Source organism: Coregonus clupeaformis, chromosome 30 (genome assembly GCF_020615455.1).
Source record: "Coregonus clupeaformis isolate EN_2021a chromosome 30, ASM2061545v1, whole genome shotgun sequence".
In the NCBI taxonomy this organism is placed as follows: domain Eukaryota; kingdom Metazoa; phylum Chordata; class Actinopteri; order Salmoniformes; family Salmonidae; genus Coregonus; species Coregonus clupeaformis.
Window position 1 is genome coordinate 27,143,172 of NC_059221.1, and position 27,579 is coordinate 27,170,750.

Sequence of the window (27,579 nt, forward strand, 5' to 3'; positions counted from 1 at the left end):
CTGACAACACTGCGTCTTTTTTGTTATTTTGACCAGTTGTCTTTTTCTGCAAATAAATGCTCTAAATGACAATATTTGTATTTGGGAGAAAGGTTGTCAGTTTATAGAATAAAACAAAAAAATTTAATTTCACCCAAACACATACCTATAAATAGTAAAACCAGAAACTTATTTTTGCAGTGGTCTCTTAATTTTTTCCAAAGCTGTATATGCTGTGTTAAATTTAACTGAGTTGTACACAGCCACCAGATGACACTAAAAACACATTACCCATTCTAATAAATAGACCATGTGGTTTGCCATGGAGCGAACACTAATACACAAGGCGGCTTTGTCTTAAAGAATCGATACATTTAGCAGGAGCTGTTAACATAAAACATATAAAATCTAAGATTGTTCAGTCAGTCTTCAGACCCTCCTTGATGAGGTTGAGCTCATAGCACAGTGTCTCGTAGCGATAGGCCATACGGATCTGGGCCACATTGGTCTTGCGGATGTCATTGCCCTCAGGGCCCTCCTTCAGATAGTCGGCACCCAGAAAGTGAGTCTTCTCCTGTAGATAAAAACCCAAGGCAACACATTTTGGTGCTGATGATACTTAGCCATGGCAGTCTACTATAGTGCTGTGTATTGTAACAAAATGCTTGAAAAGCCTGAGTTTAGCCATGAATCATGGCATGTCTTTGTAAAATATGTATATATATATATATTGACAGTTCAGGCCACAGTGTGGCTAAATTGTGGGTCTCTGAGGCAGTATATTGTCTATCCTGTTTATCGTCTGTTGGGTTTGTTACCTCATCAGACAGGCCACTCTGCAGCACACTGTTCCTGGAGATCTCACACATGTCACAGGTGCTGAGCTTGAACACCTGGGCTGCAATGGCGTACTCCTCCATCAGGGGCTCCTGAGGACACACAGTCAGAGCTGGGTGTCTCGCTTACGCTCTATAACTGATTTAGGATCAGCTCAAAATCAACCCTTGCCATTTTGAATTTGAAGGTTAAACCAATGAACAGCACCCTGGGTCAGTTGATTGGCACGTAATGCACCAACATGAACCAAGAGAGCCCCAAAACATACATATTGTCCTACACAACCCACACAGTACTGGAGGGGCACCCAGTTTGGCCTCACCTTGGTGTAGTGGAACTGCATGGGGTCATCAGTGGACAGGGAGACGATCAGGCCCTTCTTGAGGAACTCCAGAAGAGGATTCTTGGCATACTCCAGGAAGAGACTGTTGTTGCTGAGTGGAGACATGGCAATGGGAATCTGGGCCAGGAAGTAGAGGTACTGCAACACGGGGCTCTGTTGGGTGGGAGTGTTAGATACAAACATCAACATTAGGACCACAGGAGTTAGTTGTGTCATGTGTTGAGGCACTGATGGTGCCAAAGAAAGAGAGGAGGCTATTTTGTTTGGAGGCTACTGACCTTCTTGAGATTGAGGCCGTGAGAGATGTTGTCAGCGGTCATGAAGGAGGCCAGCAGATGGGTGACGGCTCCAGCCTCTCCACAGTGGGGCCTGAACTGGAAGGTGTTCATTCCCCTAGCTCTAGGAAGCAAACAGAAACACAGACTCAGAGACAGAATGATGGCCATGTACTCTAAGACACTGATAATGATATGGGTGTATCATGTTTGATTTGAACTTTTTCTGAAATAATTTCTTGAAGGACATGTAGATTGTGATTGACATGTGATACTCACTTCCGGAGCTGGTTGACCATAGTGATGTTGGCATACATGTAGTAGATGTAGTAAGTGTAGGAGGGGTTCTTGACAATGTCCCACTCCTCTGGCTTGGGGCTCTTGGTGCAGAACATGTGACCACTGTGCTTGGACTCGTCATCCACACTGTCGAATCCTGTCACCTACAGAGCGGCGAAAGAAGGAGAATGAAGAGATTGCCTTGATATTCAATGCATTTTCAACATATTTCAAACCAATCTTTCATTTTATAAAGTGATTGAAAATGTCCAAAACAAATTTTTAACTAAAATTCCTCCCTTCTGAAAAAAAGTCCATCAAGGCTGGAGAACAATCATGAATTAGGACATTTGAGTGAAATACCCCTTGAAAGTATCAATTTATAATGTAAACCTCCTTTATCCCTGGTCCCTCATGCCAGTCTCACTCACATGCTTGAGGAAGATGCTGAGCTCAGGGTTGGCATGGGGTTCGATGGTGGCCTGGAAAATAGGCAGGAAGATGTTCTCCAGCATCTTTCCAAAGTGGGGCACAAAGTTCCTGCCTCTGAAGATGTCACTGAGGTGGTAGTACAGAGAATGAGCGGTTAGAAGTTCTTCAGACATTTTTCTAAATGCACAAATATCATTATTTAGAGAGCCATTTACAAATATATTCTGTTCTGTTGTTTATTTTACTTTGAGTGCCAACATGACATTCATAAAATAGTAGACTTGTATACCGAGGTTGCCAAACTCTGTATGTCCATGCCTCTAGTATTTCTAACTCTTCCTGAATAATCTGATCGAAAAAAGGGTGCAGAAAGAACAGAGGGACATTCACTGAACAGAGGGATAGAACTTACTAGATCCTGGGCACTTGAATCATCCACTTGAGTTGAGGGGAGAAGACTCTATGCTTGTTGAACCAGCCGGAGAGCTTGGTCCACTCGTTAGGGTTGCAGCCATAGATGGAAAGACGGGGCTCGGCATATTGGTACTTGGCATCCTCCAGGTCAGAGGCCACTTCCTGGGTGCGAAAAAATTGAGAATTAGCTGGTTGTAATTAAGCAGTGTTTACAAAAGGGATACTAACACAGCCATAGCAGAGTCTAACCTTAATGATCCTGGCGAAGTACTCTCCGTCGATGTGGTTCTCTGTCTTCATGTACAGGTCACGCAGCTCACTGGCTCCCACAGGGTTGTACTTAGCATTGAACTTGTCAAAACGCTGAAAGGTTTGTCTGCCCTTAAGAGAAGAGGGCGAGAGAAGCATGTAAGACCAGGGAATGTTCACATTGCCAATGGAAAAATAATCAAAATATCAAAGTTCCATATGTATTTTACTATGTAAGCATTCTACGGCTTCTGCCAAGAGGTCTGGACCTTTATGACACAGGAGGTAGTAGCACACTTGCCCTTTGGCCACAAGACTGCTTTCCCCCTTTGATCGCTACACTAGCTAGCGGTAGGACTCACAGCATGCACATCCAGGGAATCGACAGTGAGGTCATAGGGGTGCAGGTTGAGGTTGGCAAACAGCTCCTTCATGGTCACATCTTTTCCCTTGATGTTTTGCACTACACGGTCAGCGTCCACCCTATACGACTTCTTGATGAAGCGCAGGAGGTGCTTCTGGTTCATGCAGGCAGCTGCATGGATGTGGGTGTCTACCTACAACAGCACAAACAGGAGTTATGAGAAAAAATAGTTATGAGTTACTAGTTATTATGAGTTCTCTTTGTGGTGTACTGACACTGCTTGAACAACAGGGGGAGCAGAGCTCACAACATTTGTTATTTGGGAGCAGAAGCAGAAGTTGCACCCTGGTTGTAAGAAGTTAAAGTAGCCTACTCTAATGCCCATAGACATCATTTGCACTCACAAATATAAGATATCTGTTGAAAGGTCTTTATTATGTAATAAAAATTTTTTTAAAAAATTATGAAATGAAACTGGTGTAGCCTCCTGTACCTCAGTTGGTAGAGCATGGCGCTTGCAACGCCAGGGTTGTGGGTTCGATTCCCACGGGGGGCCAGTATGAAAAATGTATGCACTCACTAACTAAGTCGCTCTGGATAAAAGCGTCAGCTAAATGACTAAAATGTAAATGTAATAGGGTGAAGATTGCCCTGTTACAGGCAGTTATTTTGAGTGTTTAATGTGCTCTGTGATTGACCATGTCTAGGGCCCTGCTTTTAGGTGAGGAAATGGTACACTGTGCTTTTACGTTCATGGCTAGGGAGGATACACCTTATGTCAAATTGACGTCAAAAATGTATTTCTTTATTTTGCATTTTAGCTAACCCTTTTCCTAACCTTAACCTAATTATCCTGACCTGCAACGAAAAGTAAATTCTGACAAGCTGTATACTATCTAGTCAAAACCTGCTTTCTCCGGTATTTTCAGCATTATCCACTAGTGTTACTACAGGCAGAAAATCCTAGTAACTGTTCTGTAATTGACACAAGCTGTCTCCGATCAATAAATCAATGTCTGGTTGTGCATGTGTGTTAAGCCAACACCTTAACCGTTACACCAAGAGGTCTTAAGAGTGTTAATAAGCTAGGCTAATGCGTATATGTTTTGTAAGGCGGTAGCTATCTACCTTCCTGCAGTTGTAGAAGTCCCTATGGGGGTTCAGCTTCAGCTCCTTCATTTCCTCCATCTCGTTCAGCATCTCATGCACGTTGAACTTGGACATGAGGAACTTCAGACGACGGTGAGTGTATGTCTTACTGCCACCCAGGAAAGACAGGCAAAAATGTAATGTGGAATTTATAAAGTTGTTAGGCATTTTGTGGTGTGATATGTTATCCATATGTTGGATTATTTGTTCCAGACCAGCCCTAAAGCTGCATTTACACAGGCAGTCCAATTCTGATCTTTTGCCCAATTATTGGCAAAAGCTGATCTGATTGGTCAAAAGACCAATTAGTGATGCAAGTGTTTGAGCAGGGTTGGATCAAAAGCCAGCACATACACACTGCTGTGGATCTGCTGGGCTGGAGTTAACCTCGTCCCCAGGATATTGCGCACAGCACATATTACCCCAATCATAGTAGCTAACTAGCTTTAGTGCCTATTAATGAAGGTATCTTCTTCCAGGGAGACTTTTGTTAAAAGAGACACGATGCTCGGTCTGAACATGAACACGGATAGCTTGTGGTACGGTTTTGGAAACCTAAGGGACGTATCTTTGATATATCAGCGAGAAATAATTTTCAAAACTATTTACTACACACCTTTATAGGGTTAGGACCTTAAGGAGTAACGGTAGGCTCGACTACACTCCTTGAGTACATTCTTGGGCTAAATGCATATAAGCCTAGGCCATAGTCCCGTGAGCTCAGTTGGTAGAGCATGGCACTTGCAACGCCAGGGTGTGGGTTCGACTCCCACGGGGGTCCAGTATGAACAAATATGAAAATGTATGCACTCACTACTATAAATTGCTCTGGATAATAGCGTCTGCTAAATGACTAAAAATGTAAAAACATCAACGTTTCAAAGTTGGCCTTAGTGGGAGTGACAATATAATTTTATGGGAGTGACCTTACTGATTAAAGTATTTGTAATTACATTTTAGTGAATCACACGACTGCGAGGCGTGGCTCCAAATGGAGGCAGGACCCGGGCAGGAATTTGTGTTGCGCACAAGACACATACCGGGGAAGAATGGGTTGTGGGAGATGATTGGTTGGTAGATTATGCCAATGCCTATGTGTAAGGAGTTTCTCCAGATATTTCTGTATTGGCTAACCGAGGCCAAGTTTGCCGCTTTGGTCAACCAGACTCTTCGCGCATTTGGCCGGAAGTGTCTTGGAACGAAGTTAGGTTGGAGTTGACCTCCCATCGTTCAGTAAGACTCACGTTGGGCCCTGTGCAATCAGAGCAATGAGGAAGTTCATGTCGTCGATGAAGGTTTCGTAGTGGGGGGCGGGCATGTTCTCGATGGGTTTGTGTTGGTCGGCCGCTGCCGCGTCTTTGTACACGTAGATGATACCGTTCTTCATACGCGCTACCCAGCTCAGGTTTTCAGGCAGGCACTTGGTGTTGAAGGGGTCCTCGCCCTCCTTGGGTGGGGATGTGAAGACTGGCAAACAAAATGGTAGCTGTTAGACACTTTCTTGGCAGTAATCTGTCACGAGAAACTACTGCATGCATACCCCAGACATTTACATTCACACTTGCCAGCCTATTCACTTACCTGGTTGCACTGAGTGTTCAGGCTTAAAGGGCTCTCCCTCAATTTCCCTCAGGTACTGGGATGTGGTGAGGGGGAAGCGCTGGTAGGCCAGCCTCATGTACTTCTCTCTGATGGTCAGCGCACGGTACACGCCCTTACAGGAAAGCTCAAAGTCATCCATGGTCACCTAAGAGTAGCGAGGGGAATGATGGAATAAGTGCCCTGTTCCAATACTTAAAAAAAAAATGCATCCCTCCATTCCTTGAAGTAATCACTGATCTAACACAAATTGATAATTGTCAGCAAGTTGTCGGTTTACAATGGGACCAAATAATTAGGTAATATTCATAAGTGGGTTATGTAGTAGTGCTTAAGTTGGAAAGTGAACTACAAACAGTTTCATAAGCAGGCCCCACCTCCTCCTTATGTTCTATATCGTGGAGCCCCGCCCCATAGGGGAGCTCTGCTCCTAGTGGTTTACCCTCTGCCCTAAGGCAGCAACAGCCTGAGACAAAATTATGCACACACCTGCAGCCAATAGGAGCACAGGTGTCCCTATAAGAGGGGATGCCTCCCCTCAATCAGCCTCCCTTTATCTTCAGCGACTGGATGACTAGACTGAAGAGCCAAGAAGAGACGAAGCACGAAGACTCAGGACGAAAACGCCGTTGATATTCCAGTCATCAACGTCGTCTAAATGAGCACACCGGGAGATTTCCCACCCCCAAAAGCTCTTTTCAGAGCTCAGTGCAGATGCACTTCTATGGCGGCCGGTGACCACCACGACCTGTGTTTCGTGTGTTTGGGATCCCAGCATGCCAAGGAAGGCGTCTGCAGTCCCCCGAATTGCGCCTCCTGCGCCCTCCTTTCTTTAAAGGAGAGGAAGCAGCGTTGGGCGTTTTTTAGGGAGGACATCCCCCTTGAGGACGTGCTGTCGATACTAGCCTCTGCTTCAGAGGCGTCGTCCGACGGCGCAGACTCGGGGAGGATAGGGATTTTGAGGAGGAGTCCGGCGTTCCGATGGAACAGTCAGACCCCATCCCTCATATTTTCAAGCCCCCCTTTCCCTTGGAAAGCGAGAGGGCTTGTAGTCCCTATAGCGAAGGGGACACGAGCTCTGAGAGATCAGAAGCCCTGTCCTTCGCTGCAGCCTCTCTGAGAGCGGATTTTCCGGGTCTTATTGAGAGAGCTGCGCAACGTCTGGAGATAAGGCTGCCCCCTCTTCCCTCTGCACCGGAGGTTGATATGATGGAGGGCGGTCCTTATTCCAGGCTGAGGAAGGCGGCAGAGCCAGTGGCTCCTGCCATGCCTTCTTTGGCCAGGTACGTTGAGGGCTCGTGGGAGGCACCTTTAGCGGCGCGTTCGCCAGTGAAAGCGTACCTCCCATTCACGAGAGTGGAAGGAAGGTTCCAGGGCAAGGGAATCCCCAGGTTAGAGAGCGCCATGGCGGCGTATCTTGTACAGGGTTCGAGCCCTTGGCCCTCTTCCAAGAAGGCCACATTGCCATCCCAGAAGGACCGACTCACAGCGTCGCTGTTAGAGAAGTCCTTTGGGTTGGGAGCCCAAGCTGTAGCAGCAGCTAATAACATTGCCCTCTTGGCGGCCGCTCTGTCCCGTTTAACCACGGGCAAGACAGAGCTGGCACCGGAGGAGGTGGAGGAGGCGTCCAGAATTTCTGGCGCCATACTCCACCTAACACAGGCGTCCGCAGTCTGCGCGGGGAGGTCCATGGCCACTTCGGTGGTCGGGGAGCGACACCTCTGGTTGTCATTGACTTCATGAAAGAGGCAGACAGGACGTCTCTCTTGAACGCCCCCTCTCTGACGACGGCCTCTTTGGGGTCGCAGTCAAGGAGGCGACGGAGCGTTTTCCAAACTGGAGGAGGAGAAGAAACAGCTGGCCAAGCACCTGCCGTTGGCAGGACGACTCGGCCCCGCTCCGTCCCAGAGGCCATCTACCTCCGCCCCTCAAAGTAGACCGGGGTCTACAGCGAGGCGGCGTATCGGCGTCATCCGGCGGCAGCGAGCAGCAAGGGGAACGGGCCCCGCCCTTCCAGCAGCTACAGTAGCCCCACTTCAGCCGGCGAGGGAGGTGACGAGGGACGCCGACCTGGCCCTCCAAGGGAGGCAAAAGGAGGCGTACGTGACGGGACGCGGGGGAGTGGATGGAGGACGCGTCGATGGTGTCGAACGTGCCCACTGTTCCCCCCCACCCTTCGGTTGAAGGGATGGGTGTTGATGTAAATGCCTTTGTTGATGTGTTTAATAAAGAGTTGGCTCCACCTGACTTTGTCAAAAAAGAGCCTATTTTCCATAATACGTCCGAGAGCGTTTAAATCTCACCCTCTCTTCCTTACCACTCTAAGAGCCGTTCAGCCCACCGAGGGTGCGTTGCTGAACAGGCACTTAGAGTAGGTATCCATAAGACCTCAATCAGGTCGTCACATCACACTTCACGTATAAGAAGTGCTTTACATAGCAGGCAGCAGTCTCTGTCAGATTCTGACATGAGGACGCAGCCACTATTTGGGGATGGCGCACTAGCACAGACCAAGGTCTCTGCTAGTACGAGCCAGACCCATGCTGCGTTCACGGAGGGCCCGATTACCGCGGTCACGAAGGTGTCCAGAGTGTCGGCGCCCCCAGGCATTGTAACACAGCAGCTATCTGGGGACGGCGCATTATCACAGACCAAGGTCTCGGTTGATGCGATTCAGACCCATGCTACGTTCACGGAGGGCCGGATTACTAGGGTTATGGGTATAACCAACGTGTCGGCTCCCCTGACAGAACGAGCTAGTACTCACCACACTGAGTGTGAATCAACCCACCAGGGGTGCAGAGTGGAACACACACAGAAGGTGAAAGTTAAGAAGGTATCAAGGCGCCGCCTTGTTTTACCTCATAGAGACCTCATACTACAGACTTCTAGGAGTACTGTAGTGAAGGGCTCTGATAGCGAATTGCAGTCACCTAAGATGACGCAATCGCTTGCTGGGGATGGTGCCCTGCCGCAGGCTGTGACCTCGGTCAGCGCAATTCAGACCCGCGATGCGTTCAAGGAGGGCAGGAATACGACGGTTACGAGTTTAACCGACGTCCCTGCTCCTCTTTCTCTCTCAGAACGCATTGATGGTTCCTCTCCCTTTCACGGGAGGCCCACCTTGGGCTGTTCCACCACTTCAATGTTGGGGAACAGTGGCGGTAAGGGCCATAGAGGAATACAGGTCCTTCCTACTGGATGCACCACAGCTTCGTGCTCAGCCGCTTTCTCTGCATTGCTGGCAGTGGCGAAGAAGCTGCACCCTCTCACGCTGGCTAGAACAGACGTTGCAGAAGGGTTATGCTCTCCAATTCCACGGACCCCACCCCGTTCAGGGAGTGGTGGAGACGGTGATGAAAACGCCAGACAAAGTGGCCGCTCTGATGACAGAGATTACGGAACTTTTGGCGAAGGAGGCGGTGACAGTAGTTCCCCGGGGAGCAAAGGAACAAAGGGCTATATTCGCCTTATTTCCTAGTGCCCAAAAAGACGGGGGGAGTGAGGCCGATTTTGGACTTACGCATTCTCAACGAGAGCATAACCAAACGGCCCTTCCGAATGCTAACGACAAAACGTCTGCTGGAATGTGTCCAGAGAGGGGACTTTTGTACGAGCATAGACCTAAAGGATGCGTACTTTCATGTGCCGGTTCAGCCGCGTCACAGGAAGTTTCTGCGGTTCGCCTTTCAAGGGGTGGCGTACGAATACACGAGGATGCCATTTGGGTACGCCCTGGCACCTCGCACATTTTCCAAGTGTGTGGAGGCGGCATTGGAACCGTTGCGTCGTCAGGGAATACGGCTACTAGCCTACCTGGACGATCTACTGGTTCTCGCCCCGTCAGCAGAGCTGGCGATCACTCACACTACACAGACAGTGATGCATCTCACAAGTCTGGGGTTTGCTGTGAATTGGAAAAAGAGCGCGCCCTGGCCCACTCATCAGATTGTCTACCTGGGGATACAGCTAGACACTGTGAGGATGAGGGCTCGAATTTCGGACCCCCGAAGGGTAGCCTTGTTGCTAGCCCTGAGGAAGTGTCGTCCGAATCACACGGTGACGGCGCTGTCGATCATGTCACTTTTGGGTCTCATGTCGTCAGCCCACTCTGTGGTTCCACTGGGACACCTGCATATGCGCAGGATGCAGCGATGGTTCGCCCAACTAAGACTAGACCCATTGCGTCAACGTCATCGTTTGGTGGTGGTTCCCCTCTCGCTCAGTGCAGATCTGAACTATTGGAGAAATCTGCGCGTTCTCACGCACGGAGTCCCGATAGGAAAGGTGTCCTCTCACATTCCAGTATTCACGGATGCGTCCCTGACGGGATGGGGAGGGACATGTCAGACCCAAGCGATAGGAGGTGTGTGGCCTCAATCAGGTCGTCATATCAACCTCTTGGAGTTGGAAACGGTTCGACTGGTTCTGACCCACTTCGCGTCTACCCTTCGGGGTCGCGATGTGCTGGTCTGGTCAGACAACTGGACCACAGTAGCTCACATAAATCGCCAGGGAGGAGTCAGGTCTCCTGCTCTCCATCGGGCGGCAGAGGAATTGTGGCTGTGGGCTCACGAGCACCTTCGCTCATTGAGAGCAGCACACATTCCGGGCTACTTGAATGTAGGAGCAGACCTCATGTCAAGAGGGGGTCCTCGAGACGACGAGTGGTGTCTGCATCCGGACGTTGTTCTTCAGATTTGGGAACAATTCGGGAGAGCCGAGGTGGACCTATTCGCGTCACGCGTGAATGCGCAATGTCCTCTGTGGTTCTCTCTGAGGGAACAGGACGAACCGCCACTGGGAAGGGACGCCTTTGTGCACCAACCGTGGCCGAGAGTTCTCCTGTATGCATTCCCTCCGCTGTCCTGCATTCTCCCACTGCTAGCCAGGGTGAGGTCAGGGGGGCTGTCAGTGATACTGATAGCGCCCGATCGCCCGGGGGCTCCTTGGTTTGCGGAGATGAGTCAGATGTTGATTGCGCCACCTTGGCCAATTCCACATCGACGGGACGCGTTGTCTCGGGCGGGAGGCACGATAGGGAAATTGCCCATAATCGGCCAACCACTGAAGGCCTGGCTGCTGAGAGGGACAGGCTAGAGCGCCATGGGTTATCTGATGCAGTGATCAGGACCATACAGGGTTCACGTGCCAGTTCCACTTCTAAGATGTATGCCAGTAGATGGAACGTGTTTTCACGATGGTGTGTCACACAAGGTGTAGACCCCATGAGCTGTCAGGTGGAGAGTATTCTCTCTTTTCTACAGCTCATGTTTGATAAGCAAAAATCGCCTGCCACTATTAGGGTGTTTGCAGCAGCGATTTCAGCTTGTCATGAGGGGTTTGGCAGAGACAATGTCTTTAGCCACCCTCTAGTGAAACGCTTCCTATTAGGAACGCGGCGACTTAGGCCAACACCTAGAGTCACGCTTCCTCAGTGGGATTTGGCTTTGGTACTCGAAGCGCTATGTAAGTCGCCGTTCGAGCCATTGAATCAAATACCCCTCAAGATGCTGTCTATGAAGACAGCACTGTTGCTCGCTTTGACTACAGCTAAGCGGGTCAGTGATTTGTGTGCTCTTTAGACGAGACCTGACTGCCTGGCCATCAATGGTGACCTGAGCAGAGCAGTGTTACGTCCTAACCCAGCATTTGTGCCGAAGGTTATTAAGAGTTCATATAGGTCACAGACCGTGGAGCTGTGGGCTTTTTCTCCTCCTCCTCATAGAGAGAGGAGTGAGGAAAAGCGCCATCGCCTGTGCCCGGTACGCGCTTTGGCGTGTTACGTCGAGCGCACAGCAGCGATTAGGTCATCGCCTCAGTTGTTTGTGTGTCACGATGCAGCTGCACTAGGTAGACCACTTTCAAAACAGCGGTTGTCTCACTGGCTTTGTGAAGGCATTGAGACAGCTTATGAGGCAGCGGGGCGGCAATTGCCTCAGGGTATCAGAGCTCACTCCACTCGTGGAGTAGCGGCTTCTACTGCCCTTTTCAGAGGAACAGGGGTAGAGGATATCTGTAGAGCAGCATCCTGGTCGACGCCGTCTCCATTTATCCGTTTCTATCTCTTAGATATGTCTTCTAACTCTCTGGCTCGATCTGTACTCAGCGTGGCTGAAGGGAGATCTTGAGCAAGAAAGAGAGGAGAAGCAGGACTGTGGACACAGGTTTCCATCAGGTCCGCTTTGGTTAGGAAGACGTGTTTTTGACAGATATGTTTTCTAACTCTTTGGCTCGGTCTGTACTCAGCATAGCTGAAGGGAGATCTTGAGCTAGGAAGAGAGGAAAAAGCAGGACTATGGACAAGGTTTCCATCAGGTCCGCTTTGGATAAGAAAACATTTTTTGTGGCATGACTCCTGACTGACAGGTTCAGTACAGTAGAGGCATGTGTTGATTGACAGAATGTGAGGTCATCTATCTGCTTGTTCAGTTTAGTATGACCCATGTTTTGTTCCTTCCCACTAATCTCTGGGATTCCATTGAGTGAGTGAAGCGGTCTACCGCGTTCACAATGTAGAGTGACACTTGGTGTCATTCCATTAGTGGTCGGTAGTGTTTTCACAGGATATTGAGGCACATCTATCTGCTAGTACAGATTAGTATGGCTTCTATTCTGGTGATCTGCCCACTAGTCATTGGCATTGCCATTGGACTAGGTGGGGCGGGTCTTTAACCGATGACGCGGTATATTGTGATGCCCGTAGGGGTTTTTAGTTGCAGTACTGCGGGACTTGGTTGCAGCCATTGCTAGGCCTGACCTTTTCGTTTCGATGGGAAGTGTTAGGCTCGGCAGGGAGTACATTTTGGAGCGCTACGCTCCGTCTTAAACCACTAGGAGCAGAGCTCCCCTATGGGGCGGAGCTCCACGATATAGAACGATTAGTTACCGGAGTGTAACTCCAGTTCTATGAGTGGAGCGGAGCCCCATAGGACTTAAGGCCCTGCCGACCCTCTCTAGTCTCGCTGAAGATAAATATCTCGGGAGGCTGATTGAGGGGAGGCATCCCCTCTTATAGGGACACCTGTGCTCCTATTGGCTACAGGTGTGTGCATAATTTTGTCTCAGGCTGTTGCTGCCTTAGGGCAGAGGGTAAACCACTAGGAGCAGAGCTCCCCTATGGGGCTCCGCTCCACTCATAGAACTGGAGTTACACTCCGGTAACTAATCGATTTCTCTGTAAATGTCAGAGCCACATTTTCTAAACTTAAACCTGGACAGCCGCTGTGGGCTCCTAGTCTCCAGTCTAGAGGGATCTATTCCTTTGAGGAGGCTTCCCTACAGGAGGTCAATGACCCAGACCCAGAGACACATACTAGCCATAGTGGTCAAGTTCATACCCAGAGCCATGAGACTTTTGCTGCTATTTGAGGGGGAGAGGGAGGCGACAGCATAGATAATGTGTTATATATGAGTTTATGAGTGGTGCCCATCCTGTTGGACCAGGTCTCTCTTGCAAAGGAGATTTGATCTCAATAAGACTAACCTGGATAAGAGAGAAACATAGGCTACGTAGCTAAGCTATAATACCCCAGAGGCGTAGTCTCCAATGATGGACACTCTCTGGAAGTCAGGCACTTCTAGGTAGGTTGGGGTGTCCAACAACACCTCCGCCACAGGTGCCAGCACCTTCCTGGCCTGGTCACTCATGGAGGAAGGCAAAGTCATGGTGCGACACTTTTGCAGTCTCTTCTTACTGCGGAGCGACAGGGGAGGCGCGACAGACAAACAGTGGATTTAGTTGTAAGGCAAAGGGCGAGGCTATACGGACATGCCTGGTACACTCAAATTGATGACATATGTCACCCAGCTGAGAGTTGAGACGAATGTATTCGGTTCAGTCAGTCTTCCTGATGAGCCCATCCCAGCATGTTAGTTTATGCTGGCCTGGCAACAGCAGCATGGCGCTAGTTAAAACGTATATATATTTATAATAACTTGTAGTATTGGTCACCATGACATGCCAATTAGCTAACGTAACGACAAGTTGGTGCAATGACCAGTGCAAGGGTCTTTTATCGAGGTGCTTCCCACTGGGCAGCTGTATCACGTCGCTGGCGGTAGCTAACGTTGCCAATTTGTTCCATCCCACTTGATTATATTTAGAGTAGGATAACAGCCTACATGAGAAATAACTTGTAATATTGGTAGTAACCATCTGGATGTCACCGTGATTGTCTACTTGCTCAATGGGGAGCGTTTGCGCTGCAAGCTGGCAACACAACACGCGGGGCACAGTGTCCTTCGCTCCCGCTTGCCGAGCACTGCTGTCCGGTAGTAAGGAGTGGGAAGTAGCTAGCTAGTGTAACCAATATCAGGCCAGGTTAACAGCTAAAGCGCATTCATATGTAGTGATTTTCACCGAAAATGTACAACTACGGTATTAACGAATACATTTTTGTATTTAAAAAAATCAAACAATTACTCTGAAAACGGAATGATTCTAAACACTGTCCCAACTTTGGCAGACAAGTTTCAAATTCAGGGTGAAGTTTCTACCCACAAGCAGCGAGGGGGAGTCATTAGGAGGACTGACTGAACTGAATTTGTTCGTCACCATTCAAGCGACATAGCGCTTGTAGTCCTAAAAAACGGAAATGAGTTACCTCTGGTTTCTTTCAGCCATTCCTATGGGGAAAATGAATGTGGAAAGAATAGGTTTTTGAGATAAACGCCGAGGTTAACACAGGCTTAGGAGATCTTATACGTTTTGTTCTATGATATAATATCAGTCAGTTAACATGACCTTTAAGAATTATGAAGCCTTTGTGCTTTATGTGGTTTTTTTAAAAATTACATACATGATTCAAAATTCACAAAAAGTGACGTTATCTGATGAAGATTCTCATAGAACAAAACGTATAAGATCTCCTAAGCCTGTGTTTACCGCATACCTTATTTTCGGCGTTTATCCAAAAACCCTACAAAAACAACCATGGTTGGAGTTAGTGCCTACAAAAAGACGCCATTACTATTGTTCTCTATACTTAATACATTTTGGGGACTGGGCGTGTCCTTATCGCCTCTCCCCTATTATATTGCCAAAGTGGTCGAGTGACCACTCTAACAGTGGAAATACATGACCTCAATGATTGAAGGCAGGCGAGATCAGGTGGTACCATTCTAGCCAATGAGAGAGCAGATACGCATGTGACCAACAGGCACAACTCTTTTTAAATATATATATTTTTTTTTTTATGTTGACAAAATGCCACATGCGTCCACTTATATCAGTTCATTTGTAACAACCTAACCATTATGACACTTCTATTCGATCAAATAAGCCTTAGGTAGCAAATTAGTAATTACATTTTTCGTTTACCTCCATAGAAAAATTCCTCACTTCGTGGTCTTATTTTCCTGGACAGATTTTTTCCAGAGTAAACCCTCTCGCTTCACATCTTCCTCTCTGCTAATACCCACCGTTTCTCAGCATCTTGTTCAGTGTGCAGGTGGTAGGCCATTTCCTGTTTAAGGATGGGACAGTCATCTTGTTCTTCAAACATGGAAATCTCATCGCGGACGCCCTCACCTTTGGTCTCAGATGCAAAGACTTCCTCTGCAAAGGCACGCATGTGCTCATCGGTCTCTGGCAGAAACATATACACACGTGTTACCCACCCTGTTTTTTCTAAGGTAATAATAGCAAGTTACTAAGTTTGCACTTTTCTTATGTTATATGCCACATCACATTTTGATTCCCAAAAGCTTTTAAGTGCACTACACCGGACATGATACAATGAAATGGACAACATGGAGCGCAGGACGCAGAGGCTCAGTCCAAAGGCTTTAGTGCAATATATATTATATATATATACAACAGAAGCACAATAAGCCCGAAGGCAAAATACACGACGCACACAGGCGACAAAACAAAAGACGCACAAACATGTGCAAACAACCCTCTCCAAAACACTGGAGGGAAAATGTAGCTCCAAACACGAAACAGAAGCGCAATCACACACAACGACAAGCACACACAACGAGAACTAAATAGGACACTAACGAGGACTAACAAGACACAGGTGTACAACATCCAGACAAAACCAAACGAACATGAAACATCGATCGGTGGCAGCTAGTACTCCGGGGACGACGACCGCCGAAGCCTGCCCGAACCAGGAGGAGGAGCAGTCTCGGCCGAAACCGTGACAGTACCCCCCCTTGACGCGCGGCTCCGGCCGTGCGCCGACCCCGGCCTCGGGGACGACCAGGAGGACGCGGAGCAGGGCGCGCGGGATGGTCCCGTGGAACTCCGACAGGAGAGATGGGTCTAGGATGTCCCTCCGCGGCACCCAGCACCGCTCCTCCGGGCCGTACCCCTCCCACTCCACGAGATACTGGAGACCCCCATCCGGCGTCTAGAGTCCAAGATGGACCGAACGGTGTACGCCGGAGCCCCCTCGATGTCCAGTGGGGGCGGAGGAGTCTCCCCTATCTCATTGTCCTGGAGTGGACCAGCTACCACCGGCCTGAGAAGAGACACATGGAACGAGGGGTTAATATTCTTATACTCAACAGGTAGATGTAATCTATAACACACCTCGTTCAATCTTCTCAGGACTTTAAAGGGCCCCACAAACCGCCGACCCAGCTTCCGGCAGGGCAGGCGGAGGGGTAGGTTTCTGGTAGAGAGCCAGACTCGATCTCCGGGTGCGTACACCGGCCCCTCACTGCGGTGGAGATCGGCGCTCGCCTTGTGACGAAGGACGGCCCGCTGCAGGTGGACGTGGGCAGCGTTCCACGTCTCTTCCGAGCGCCTTATCCAATCATCCACCGCAGGGGCCTCGATCTGGCTCTGCTGCCAAGGTGCCAGAACCGGCTGGTAACCTAACACACATTGGAAGGGGGTTAGGTTAGTAGAGGAGTGGCGGAGAGAGTTCTGGGCCATCTCGGCCCAGGGAATGTACCGTGCCCACTCCTCCGGCCGGTCCTGGCAATACGACCTCAGAAACCTACCCACATCCTGGTTGACACGTTCTACCTGCCCGTTACTCTCCGGGTGGTACCCTGAGGTAAGGCTAACCGAGACCCCCAAACGCTCCATGAACGCTCTCCAAACACGAGAGGTAAACTGGGGACCTCGATCAGACACTATATCCTCGGGTACCCCGTAATGCCGGAAGACATGGGTAAATAGGGCCTCAGCGGTCTGTAGGGCAGTAGGAAGACCCGACATAGGGAGAAGACGACAGGCCTTAGAGAACCGGTCCACAACAACCAGGATGGTGGTATTCCCCTGAGAGAGGGGAAGGTCTGTCACAAAATCCACCGAGAGGTGGGACCATGGTCGTTGTGGAACGGGCAGGGGTTGTAACCTTACCCTGGGCAGATGTCGGGGCGCCTTACACTGGGCACACACCGAGCAGGAGGAGACATAAACCCTCACATCCCTAGCCAAAGTGGGCCACCAGTATTTAGTGCTAAGGCAATGCACCGTCCGGCCGATACCCGGATGTCCAGAGGAGGGTGACGTGTGAGCCCAGTAAATGAGTCGATCCCGAATCTCGCGGGAACGTACTTCCGACCCTCAGGACACTGTGGAGGGCTGGGGGTCGGTACGCAACGCCTCGCTCGATCTCGGCATCGACCTCCCACACCACCGGTGCCACAAGGCAAGACTCCGGTAGTATGGGAGTGGGCTCAACGGACCTCTCCTCCGTGTCATACCGCCGGGACAGCGCATCTGCCTTACCATTCTGGGACCCAGGGATGTACGTGATTTTAAATACGAACCTGGTGAGAAACATACTCCATCGAGCCTGGCGAGGGTTCAGTCTCCTCGCTGCCCGGATGTACTCCAGGTTCCGATGGTCAGTCAAAATGAGGAAAGGGTGTTGAGCCCCCTCAAGCCAATGCCTCCACACCTTAAGGGCTTGAACTACAGCTAACAGCTCCCTGTCCCCAACGTCATAGTTACGCTCCGCCGGGCTGAGCTTCTTAGAGTAAAAGGCACAGGGGCGGAGTTTAGGTGGCGTGCCGGACCGTTGAGAGAGAACGGCCCCTATACCAGCCTCAGACGCGTCTACCTCGACCTGAAAGGGTAATGCGGGATCCGGATGCGCTAGCACGGAGCCGACGTAAACAGGTCCTTCAGTCTCCTAAAGGCCCTGTCCGCATCGGCTGACCACTGCAGGCGCACCGGACCCCCCTTCAGAAGGGACGTGATGGGAGCTGCCACCTGTCCAAAACCCCGGATAAACCTCCGGTAGTAATTGCAAAGCCCAAAAACTGCTGCACCTCTTTTACAGTAGTTGGGGTTTGCCAATTACGCACAGCGGACACACGATCCACCTCCATTCTCACCCCTGACGCGGACAACCGATAACCCAAAAAGGAGACCGACTCCTGGAAAAACAGACATTTCTCTGCCTTGACATATAGGTCGTGCTCCAACAGCCTCCTCAATACACGACGCACCAGGGTTATATGCTCAAGCTCTGCAGACGAAGTACACCAGAATGTCATCAATGTACACGACCACCCCTTGTCCCTGCATATCCCGGAAAATGTTATCTACGAAGGATTGGAAGACTGATGGAGCATTCATCAACCCATATGGCATGACGAGATATTCGAAATGACCTGACGTGGTACTAAACGCTGTCTTCCATTCGTCACCCTCCCTAATGCGCACCAAGTTATACGCGCTCCTGAGATCCAGTTTTGTGAAAACCGCGCTCCATGCAATGACTCCGTCATGGTCGCAATCAGAGGGAGTGGATAACTGTATTTCACAGTAATCTGATTGAGACCACGGTAATCAATGCACGGCGCAACCCTCCATCTTTCTTTTTCACAAAAAAGAAGCTCGAGGAGGCGGGAGAAGTGGAGGGCCGAATGTATCCTTGTCTCAAAGATTCGGCCATATAAGTCTCCATAGCTTTTCTCTCCTCTTGAGACAAAGGATACACATGGCTCCGTGGGAGCGCTGCTCCTGCCTGGAGATCAATCGCACAATCCCCCTGTCTATGAGGAGGCAACTGCGTCGCCCTAGTTTTGCTAAACACGAGTGCTAAATCCCCATATTCAGGCGGAATGTGCAGTGCGGGCACTTGGTTTGGACTTTCCACCGAAGTCGCCCCCACGGAAACACCCAGACATCGCCCCTCGCACTGAGCAGACCACCCATCGAGAGCCCTCTGTTGCCACGAAATAGCAGGGTTATGGGTGCTTAACCAGGGGAATCCCCAGCACCACTGGGTACGCAGGAGAGTCGATCAGATACAACTGTATAGTCTCCTCATGACCCCCTGCGCACACATCCGAAGTGGCGCTGTGATCTCCTGATCAACCCCGACCCCAACGGGGCGGCTGTCTAAGGCATGAACGGGAAAAGGTTTGTCAACAGGTAGGAGAGGGATCCCTAACTCAAAACAAAACTTACGATCAACAAAATTCCCAGCTGCGCCTGAATCTACTAGCGCCTTATGCTGGGAATGAGGTGCAACCTGTGGAAAACAAACAGGTATACAAAAGTGTGCAACAGAAAGCTCTGGGTAAGTGGGACGTCTACTCACCTGGGAGGCCCCCCAGTGCGTGGCCTGTTGTCGTTACTCCCGGAGAACCCTCCCCAGCACCTGGCCGTAGTGTGCCCTCCACGACCGCACTTGGTGCAGGAGACAGGCCCCTCGGGCTCTTCCTACTCCGTTCTCTAGCGCCCGGCACCCCCGAGCTCCATAGGGCTCGGCTCGGAGGTGCCGGAGGGCGGAATGGACGGACTCCCCTCGGGACGTCCACGGGTGGCCAGCAGGGTGTCCAGACGGATGGACATATCGACCAACTGGTCGAAGGTAAGATGGGTATCCCTGCAGGCCAACTCACGTTGAACGTCCTCTCGTAGGCTACATCGAAAATGGTCGATGAGAGCCCGTTCATTCCACCCTGCATCCGCCGCTAGAGTCCGGTACTCTAGAGCGAACACCTGAGCGCTCCTCCTCCCTGTCTCAAATGGACTAGACGCTCCCCCGCCGCTTTGCCCTCAGGTGGATGGTCGAACACGGCCTTGAAGCGGCGGGAGAACTCGGCGTAGGTGATGGTGTTGGCGTCCATCTTCCTCCACTCGGCGTTAGCCCACTCCAACGCCTTGCCCGTGAGACAGGAGATGAGGGCGGAAACGCTCTCGTATCCCGAGGGCACCGGGTGTACAGTGGCCAGGTAGAGCTCCACCTGCAGGAGGAACCCCTGACACCCGGCAGCTGTTCCGTCATACGCCCTCGGGAGCGAGAGCCGAATCCCCCTGGGTTCCGAACCTGGGACTGGTGGACCGACCGATGGGATGGACAGGGTAGGTGGAGGTGTGGGTACCCTGCTGGCCTCCCATCGGTGCATGATGTTGATTACCTCCTGTAGAGCGGTCTCCAGTTGTCGGATCTGGTCCTCTTGCCCACGGAGATGCTCCTCGAGCGACACAGGCGTCACTGCCGATCCTGCTGATTCCATTATGGTGTGTGATTCTGTCAAGGCGTGCTGAAGGTGGGTGTGGTGTAGGGAATCATGCGCAGGACGCAGAGGCTCAGTCCAAAGGCTTTAGTGCAATATATATTATATATATATACAACAGAAGCACAATAAGCCCGAAGGCAAAATACACGACGCACACAGGCGACAAAACAAAAGACGCACAAACATGTGCAAACAACCCTCTCCAAAACACTGGAGGGAAAATGTAGCTCCAAACACGAAACAGAAGCGCAATCACACACAACGACAAGCACACACAACGAGAACTAAATAGGACACTAACGAGGACTAACAAGACACAGGTGTACAACATTAAGACAAAACCAAACGAACATGAAACATCGATCGGTGGCAGCTAGTACTCCGGGGACGACGACCGCCGAAGCCTGCCCAAACCAGGAGGAGGAGCAGTCTCGGCCGAAACCGTGACACAAGGTAGTATCACAGAGGGAAACATTAGACATACCTTACTGCAACAGTTGAAAACACTCTCCAATAGCGCATGCTTTGTGTGTGTATAAGACCAAGCAGAACTTGGTCCAACATCAACTCCCACAGCTCTGAGCACTAGCTTGGACTGTGAACACAAGATTCCATGCACACAGCGCTACAGTAATCCTGCACAAACAATAGGGCCTGACGACTCACATAAACACTCAAAAGCTTGCTCTACACTTACAAAAAATGGCTACAGTACAAACAAAACAGCCGTCTAGAGCCAAACAAGACAAAGAGTCTGTGATACTGCACAACTGCAGTACCTCTTGGCCTATCTTGTTCATGGAGTCAGAGTGTCTCTGGACTCAACAAGGCCCAGAAACCTCATGCGCCATCAGACTGATCAATTTATTGACTCATTTATTTGTCTAGCATCCACTAAAAACTCTATTCTATGACAAATAAGTGAATGAATGAATGTTGGCAGTCACACGTTTCAATGGTGGGACATACACGCAGGGTCAGGCTACTCTAGGTTTGGTGTCTTCTTCTCACCCTTTATACTTACTTTGACCTGATAATGCATTCCGCAGCAGGAGAGCAGAGGATAAACCAAAAGGGAACCAATGAAACAAAATAAAAGTCAGGTTACGAATGAAATTAATGAGTTAGATAATGTTACCAAGGTATTACACATTAAAATGAATGAGTCCCTGGTCTGTTTTATTTGATCAAATGACGGAAAAATCTTTTCCCATTTACAGATGCAACATGTAACCATCAAAGGATTCAGCATGAGATAATTAACATAATGATAGTCAATTGAGTTAGTTCATGAATGTGTTGATGAAATACTAACAATGAATCACACCATGACTGAAAAGACACAACAAAATCAACTAAAGCAGCGATGGATGTTTATCGAGGTTAAACATTAATTAACAAGCATGAAATTACTTACTGAAGTAAGGCAACCGGCCATTGATTTTGGTAGAATATGAATCATGATATTTAGTATGTCTTGGTTCTAAAAAAGTGGTCAGTCAGACACTGGTTCATTTTTATTTTACAACTTAATGTTAGATGGTTCCTCCCCCTGAAAGTAGTCAATGGGCAAAGATGAACTGTAATCTACAGTTGAAGTCGGAAGTTTACATACACTTAGGTTAGATCATTAAAACTTGTTTTTCAACCACTACACACAATTCTTGTTAACAAACTATAGTTTTGGCAAGTTGGTTAGGACATCTACTTTGTGCATGACACAAGTAATTTATCCAACAATTGTTTCCAGACAGATTATTTCACTTATAATTCACTGTATCACAATTCCAGTGGGTCAGAAGTTTACATACACTAAGTTGACTGTGCCTTTAAACAGCTTGGAAAATTCCAGAAAATGATGTAATGGCTTTAGAAGCTTCTGATAGGCTAATTGACATCATTTGAGTCAATTGGAGGTGTGCCTGTGGATGTATTTCAATGCCTACCTTCAAACTCAGTGCCTCTTTGCTTGACATCATGGGAAAATCAAAAGAAATCAGCCAAGACCTCAGAAAAAAAGTTTGGTTCATCCTTGGGAGCAATTTCCAAACGCCTGAAGGTACCACGTTCATCTGTACAAACAATAGTATGCAAGTATAAACACTATGGGACCACGCAGCCATCATACCGCTCAGGAAGGAGACGCGTCCTGTCTCCTAGAGATGAACGTACTTTGGTGCGAAAAGTGCAAATCAATCCCAGAACAACAGCAAAGGACCTTGTGAAGATGCTGGAGGAAACGGGTACAAAAGTATCTATATCCACAGTAAAACGAGTCCTATATCGACATAACCTGAAAGGCCGCTCAGCAAGGAAGAAGCCACTGCTCCAAAACCGCCATAACATGCATGTACCACATTGCATGCATGTACCCCTATCACTTCCATGGAGTTTTAGCTAGCATTGGCTAAAGTTAGCTCAAGTTTGTAGTGGCTGCTTAAAGAAAACCGAACCATGGATTACAGTATCTCCTAGCCCATAGACTACTTTCAGGGTGAGGAGCCATCCAATGTTGAGTTGTAAAATACTGAACTTCTCCTTTTAAGCACAACTTTTAATAGAGATTCTCTAGTGAGCATGAATTTTAGTCCAGTAGTAGGCTTAATGGAATTGTTAATGTTGTATCTCCTAAGATCCATGCAAAGAGTAGATGCCTCCATGAGATTCCCAACATTCAGTGGGTGAGGGAAAGAAAACATTTACTCATCCCTTCACAGCACAAACAAGTCTGGAGTACAAAGAGCATCTTATTTGTTGAGTTTCCTGTCATGCATTCCCATGTACAGTTACTCACTGAGACAGGTCACCTTTGATTAATTTATTCCTTTTACGTGTTCATTCTCTATACTCAACTGATGGACCGTGGACCAGATCCGGATCCGGACCCAGAACAGGGTCAATACGGACCACAGGTCCCGAAAAAACAAAACAAAAAACAAAAATCATATAAACACACACAAGACATGGAAGAATGCATAGAATTGCAGGAAATTAGTGGTAAAACAGCAACATTTTCTCTCCACCAAGAAGAGTGACTCCCGAGTGGCGCAGTGGTCTAAGGCACTGCATCGCAGTGCTAGCGGCGCACAATTGGTCCAGCGTCGTCCAAGGTAGGGGAGGGTTTGGCCGGCAGGGATGTGGGTTCGTTTCCCACGGGGGGCCAGTATGAAAAACCCCCCCAAAAACATGTATGCATTCACTAACTGTAAGTCGCTCTGGATAAGAGCGTCTGCTAAATGACTAAAATGTAAAAAAAATTACATTTAAGAGGGGTGTGAACAGTTTGGGGTCGCATGGATTGTGAGGTGGGGGTTTGTTACTACGCCGATAAATTACATTATCCATCCAGACTTTTGCCACCTAGGAAATTTGTGACCGGACCTTCTCAAATAGTAATTGAGTACTCCTGCTCTATACGTTATCCTCGGGGAAGGACTGCCCGTTCCATGATCTCGCCATCACGGTTGACAACTCCGCTGTGTCCTCCTCCCAGAGTGCGAAGAGCCTAGGCGTGACCCTGGACAACACCCTGTCGTTCTCCGCCAACATCAAGGCGGTGACCCGCTCCTGCAGGTTCATGCTCTACAACATTCGGAGAGTACGACCCTGCCTTACACAGGAAGCGGCACAGGTCCTAATCCAGGCACTTGTCATCTCCCGTCTGGACTACTGCAACTCGCTGTTGGCTGGCCTCCCTGCCTGTGCCATTAAACCCCTACAACTCATCCAGAATGCCGCAGCCCGTCTGGTGTTCAACCTTCCCAAGTTCTCTCACGTCACCCCCTCCTCCGCACACTCCACTGGCTTCCAGTTGAAGCTCGCATCCGCTACAAGACCATGGTGCTTGCCTATGGAGCAGTGAGGGGAACGGCACCTCTGTACCTTCGGGCTCTGATCAGTCCCTACACCCAAACGAGGGCATTGCGTTCATCCACCTCTGGCCTGCTGGCTCCCCTTCCTCTGCGGAAGCATAGTTCCCGCTCAGCCCAGTCAAAACTGTTCGCTGCTCTGGCACCCCAATGGTGGAACAAGCTCCCTCACGACGCCAGGACAGCGGAGTCACTCACCACCTTCCGGAGGCATTTGAAACCCCACCTCTTTAAGGAATACCTGGGATAGGATAAAGTAATCCTTCTACCCCCAAAATTGTAAAGTGGTTATCCCACTGGCTATAGGGTGAACGCACCAATTGGTGAGTCGCTCTGGATAAGAGCGTCTGCTAAATGACGTAAATGTGCCCTTGAGCAAGGCACTTAACCCTAATTGCTCCTGTAAGTCGCTCTGGATAAGAGCGTCTGCTAAATGACTAAAATGTAAATGTATGAAGAATACATGTTTTTCTACTGTATATGCTTTTAGTACAAGTGAGACGACACAGGAAAGTACCATTGTTCCATAATGCAAAGTGAACATTTAAACAGATAAATAGATTACATTCTTCTCCAGTCTTCAAGTCCATTGTATTCCACCACATTGTGGTACTTTCCCTACAGGGAAGTCAGTGCACTCTGTATCCAGGTGGAACCCTATGCATTGGAACACAGTGATCAAGGGGAAGGTTTGAGACTATGCCAACCTATCCCAAAGCAATCTATGCATTTGAGATACTCCCCATGTGTTCCTATACCCCTTCCCTGTCTCTCTCCATACTTACCCTCTCCCTCTGTGGAGTTATCAAAATGTCCCGGTCACATAGAGGCAGTCAGGTAGAGGGAAACAAACAAAAGACGTGTGGGTTATCTCAGAAGGAGAGCTAATGAAAAGAGATCAGGTTGGCTGCAGGCTAAACAGTTTTATTATTTTCTTTCAATTCTAAGCCTTTATATTTAACATATCTAGCTAGAGTACGGGTGTTAGATTAATTTGTATTTTAAGAATAATGACTAAAGGATTTCACCCCAAATACAGTATAAATGTGTGAACGGTGTTAGTTATAATGTAGTGGCAACCCACTAACAGAGGGGGGCGGGACTAAACATTCCAGGGTGAAGGGGACTGAGAAAACGGGTTACAAAAAGCCTCCTAAAGGTGGGCGGAGCAAAGTGCCTTTGTGTGTCAAGGGGTATAAAACAGGAGTGTATGGGTTTTTGGCGCCAGAGCTCTCCATGAATAAAAATACAGATCATTCTTGCTGGTTGTGGACCTTGAATCATTTATGATTAAAACCAGAGCCTTACAACCTCTGGTAATGATTCAAGCTTAGGTTGAATTAGAGATAGAAATTCTCATGACAACGGGGACACCTGATATTACCTTTCTTCAATCCTCAACATGTGCATTTTGTAACCATGTTGACTATGCAGGGCCTTTGTACATATTTTGACTCAACATAAACCAACACACAACTGACTATGACAATGGCCACATAAATGAAATGTCCTGCTGGCAGCCTGAGCAGCGTCAGGATTTCACATCCATCGTAGGCAGTCTCAAAATGTTTCTGTGTTTGTTCACATTAGGCCCTGTGCATTCTCCAATCTTGTACCCAACCTCTGCACCCACGGTCACCCTTATCCAGACAGCCAGCTAATGCCTCCTAGAGAGCAGCTGTCTGAACGATAGCACTTCGATTTTCTACCCCTTAAAAAATTATTGGGGACATCAGCGTGAGTGATAACCCTCCCCAGCCAGCAGTGCCCTCTTATGATCAGAATGACACTCAGTAACTCGTTAGTCTTACAGGGTGCTGATAGTGATGATACAGTATTATTCAGTACCGGTATTCCAAGGAAGACATCACATGACCCAGCTGTTTAACTAAATGTTTGGATAACATTAGCCTTATAATTTTTTTAATCAGAAATGTGCTACTTGTCTAAACGCAGCCGAAAAGGCATCATGTACGCATAGTGGTCCACATGCATGTTCAATGTAACATATAGTCAGGTCTCAGACCGATATACTGGATCTGGGAAGACTCCCCACCTCTCTGTCGGAGAATGTGTCCATGTGGACTGCTTGTTCATAGGTAGAGTTGCAAATTACGCCTTAACGACTTCGTATTAAAGCTGTCAAGCCAATTCTCTTCCCACCAATTATAAAGTCAGAGTGGTACTGACAGACAAACAAGTGCCTCAATGGGAATGTATTACCTGAACAGTTGGTCTGGTCTGTGCCCATGCCACAAGACCTGGTGTGACTGGATTAGTCAATCAACATATCAAAGCTTTCTGATATTGAGTCAAATTGAGATTAGGAACTGTTATTCTGTGTAAATCCTTACAACTGATGTTTCTGAATGGATTGTCTGAAAAAAAATCATTCTGACAAAACCTGAGGGGACAAATCAGCAGAGGTAAGTGACTAACTCTTTGACTTGCAAATTTGAGTCACCAACACACAATTAGAGTTTGACGTTCACAATAAAATATGGGTATTCCATTAAAGGTAAACTGCCCTTGAAAACGGCCTATGTGGCATCGACAGGAGTCAGAAACATTTATACTAGTGTCAAAAGTTACTACAAAGAGTAAATAGGATAATTTTGGTCATAAAGTCAGTCTCGTCCAAAACGGAATATGGTTAGTGACTGCTTCTTGACTTACTTGAGGGTTTGGTTTGGATTACAATTATGTCGACAATTCATGCCCCCTTTTGCCTATTAACATGTGTGGTGGTTTTCTGGGAAAAGACTGGGCAGGTTCGCGTTGCATGGCCCGGTGCCCCGGGCGGGCGGAGATCTCTCCTTAGGAGGACCAATGGAATGGTCGAAAATGAGCAAACCCCGCCCACCCAGGTCACGCAAAACGAACTCCCTAGCATTTCTTAATGAGTATTGTTGAAACACTAGGCTAAATCAGGAAGTGCAGTCGCCCTTTAAAAAACAAGCTATTAAATAAATATAAACCCTGAAAGATTAAGATTGGAGAGACAAATCATTGTTCTTGAATAAAGACTATTTACGAAAGAGCTACGTTTTCTTATGTAAAATACTGCACTCTGGAAATCTGTGTTCTACTGGCTACAATGCTGCATGACAGGACCACCAACAATCTCAGGCCTGGGCATGGCTTGAAAGTGGGGCAGCAGTCTGTCAATACAACGGCAGTGGCACCCACCAGACGACTCACCTGGCATATTGACTTTAGGCATGGCGACGGCGGTTCCCTTCCACAAACTCGATCCCTGAGGACTGGCAAAGTTGGTCAGCTACTGGACTGGTGTAGCGGGAAGTGTGGAACTCCCTGCCTCTCCAATGCAATATGGATGTGCCT

At 48.6% G+C, this 27,579-nt stretch overlaps 1 protein-coding gene across 3 annotated transcripts; it reads right to left on the reverse strand.

Moving 5' to 3' along the window:
• On the reverse strand, positions 1–27,579 carry LOC121545556 (AMP deaminase 1). 3 transcript variants are annotated; one of them, XM_041856173.2, is made up of 16 exons: positions 27,436–27,579; positions 21,390–21,395; positions 15,344–15,509; positions 13,451–13,616; positions 5,903–6,068; positions 5,566–5,788; positions 4,301–4,430; positions 3,171–3,365; positions 2,809–2,940; positions 2,558–2,721; positions 2,145–2,271; positions 1,714–1,877; positions 1,438–1,558; positions 1,139–1,312; positions 798–908; positions 1–553 (listed from the first exon to the last, which is right to left on the reverse strand). In XM_041856173.2, exons 1-16 carry the CDS (start codon positions 27,455–27,457, stop codon positions 398–400), a joined length of 2,223 nt encoding a protein of 740 aa, XP_041712107.2. In that variant the 5' UTR covers positions 27,458–27,579; the 3' UTR covers positions 1–397. The 3 variants fall into 3 exon arrangements, with proteins under 3 accessions (XP_041712107.2, XP_041712108.2, XP_041712109.2); XM_041856174.2 differs by lacking the exon at positions 21,390–21,395; XM_041856175.2 differs by lacking the exons at positions 13,451–13,616; positions 15,344–15,509; positions 21,390–21,395 and having other exon boundaries at positions 27,436–27,577.

What these genes read in the sequence shown, in the direction of transcription:
- LOC121545556 (XM_041856173.2), bottom strand. Translation starts at nt 27,457, where the DNA reads ATGCCTAAAGTCAATATGCCAG. An exon ending in TGAACACTCAGTGCAACCAG is followed by an intron (nt 5,789 to 5,902) that starts GTAAGTGAATAG and finishes TTTGTTTGCCAG; the next exon opens with TCTTCACATCCCCACCCAAG. An exon ending in ACGGCCTCAATCTCAAGAAG is followed by an intron (nt 1,313 to 1,437) that starts GTCAGTAGCCTC and finishes CCCACCCAACAG; the next exon opens with AGCCCCGTGTTGCAGTACCT.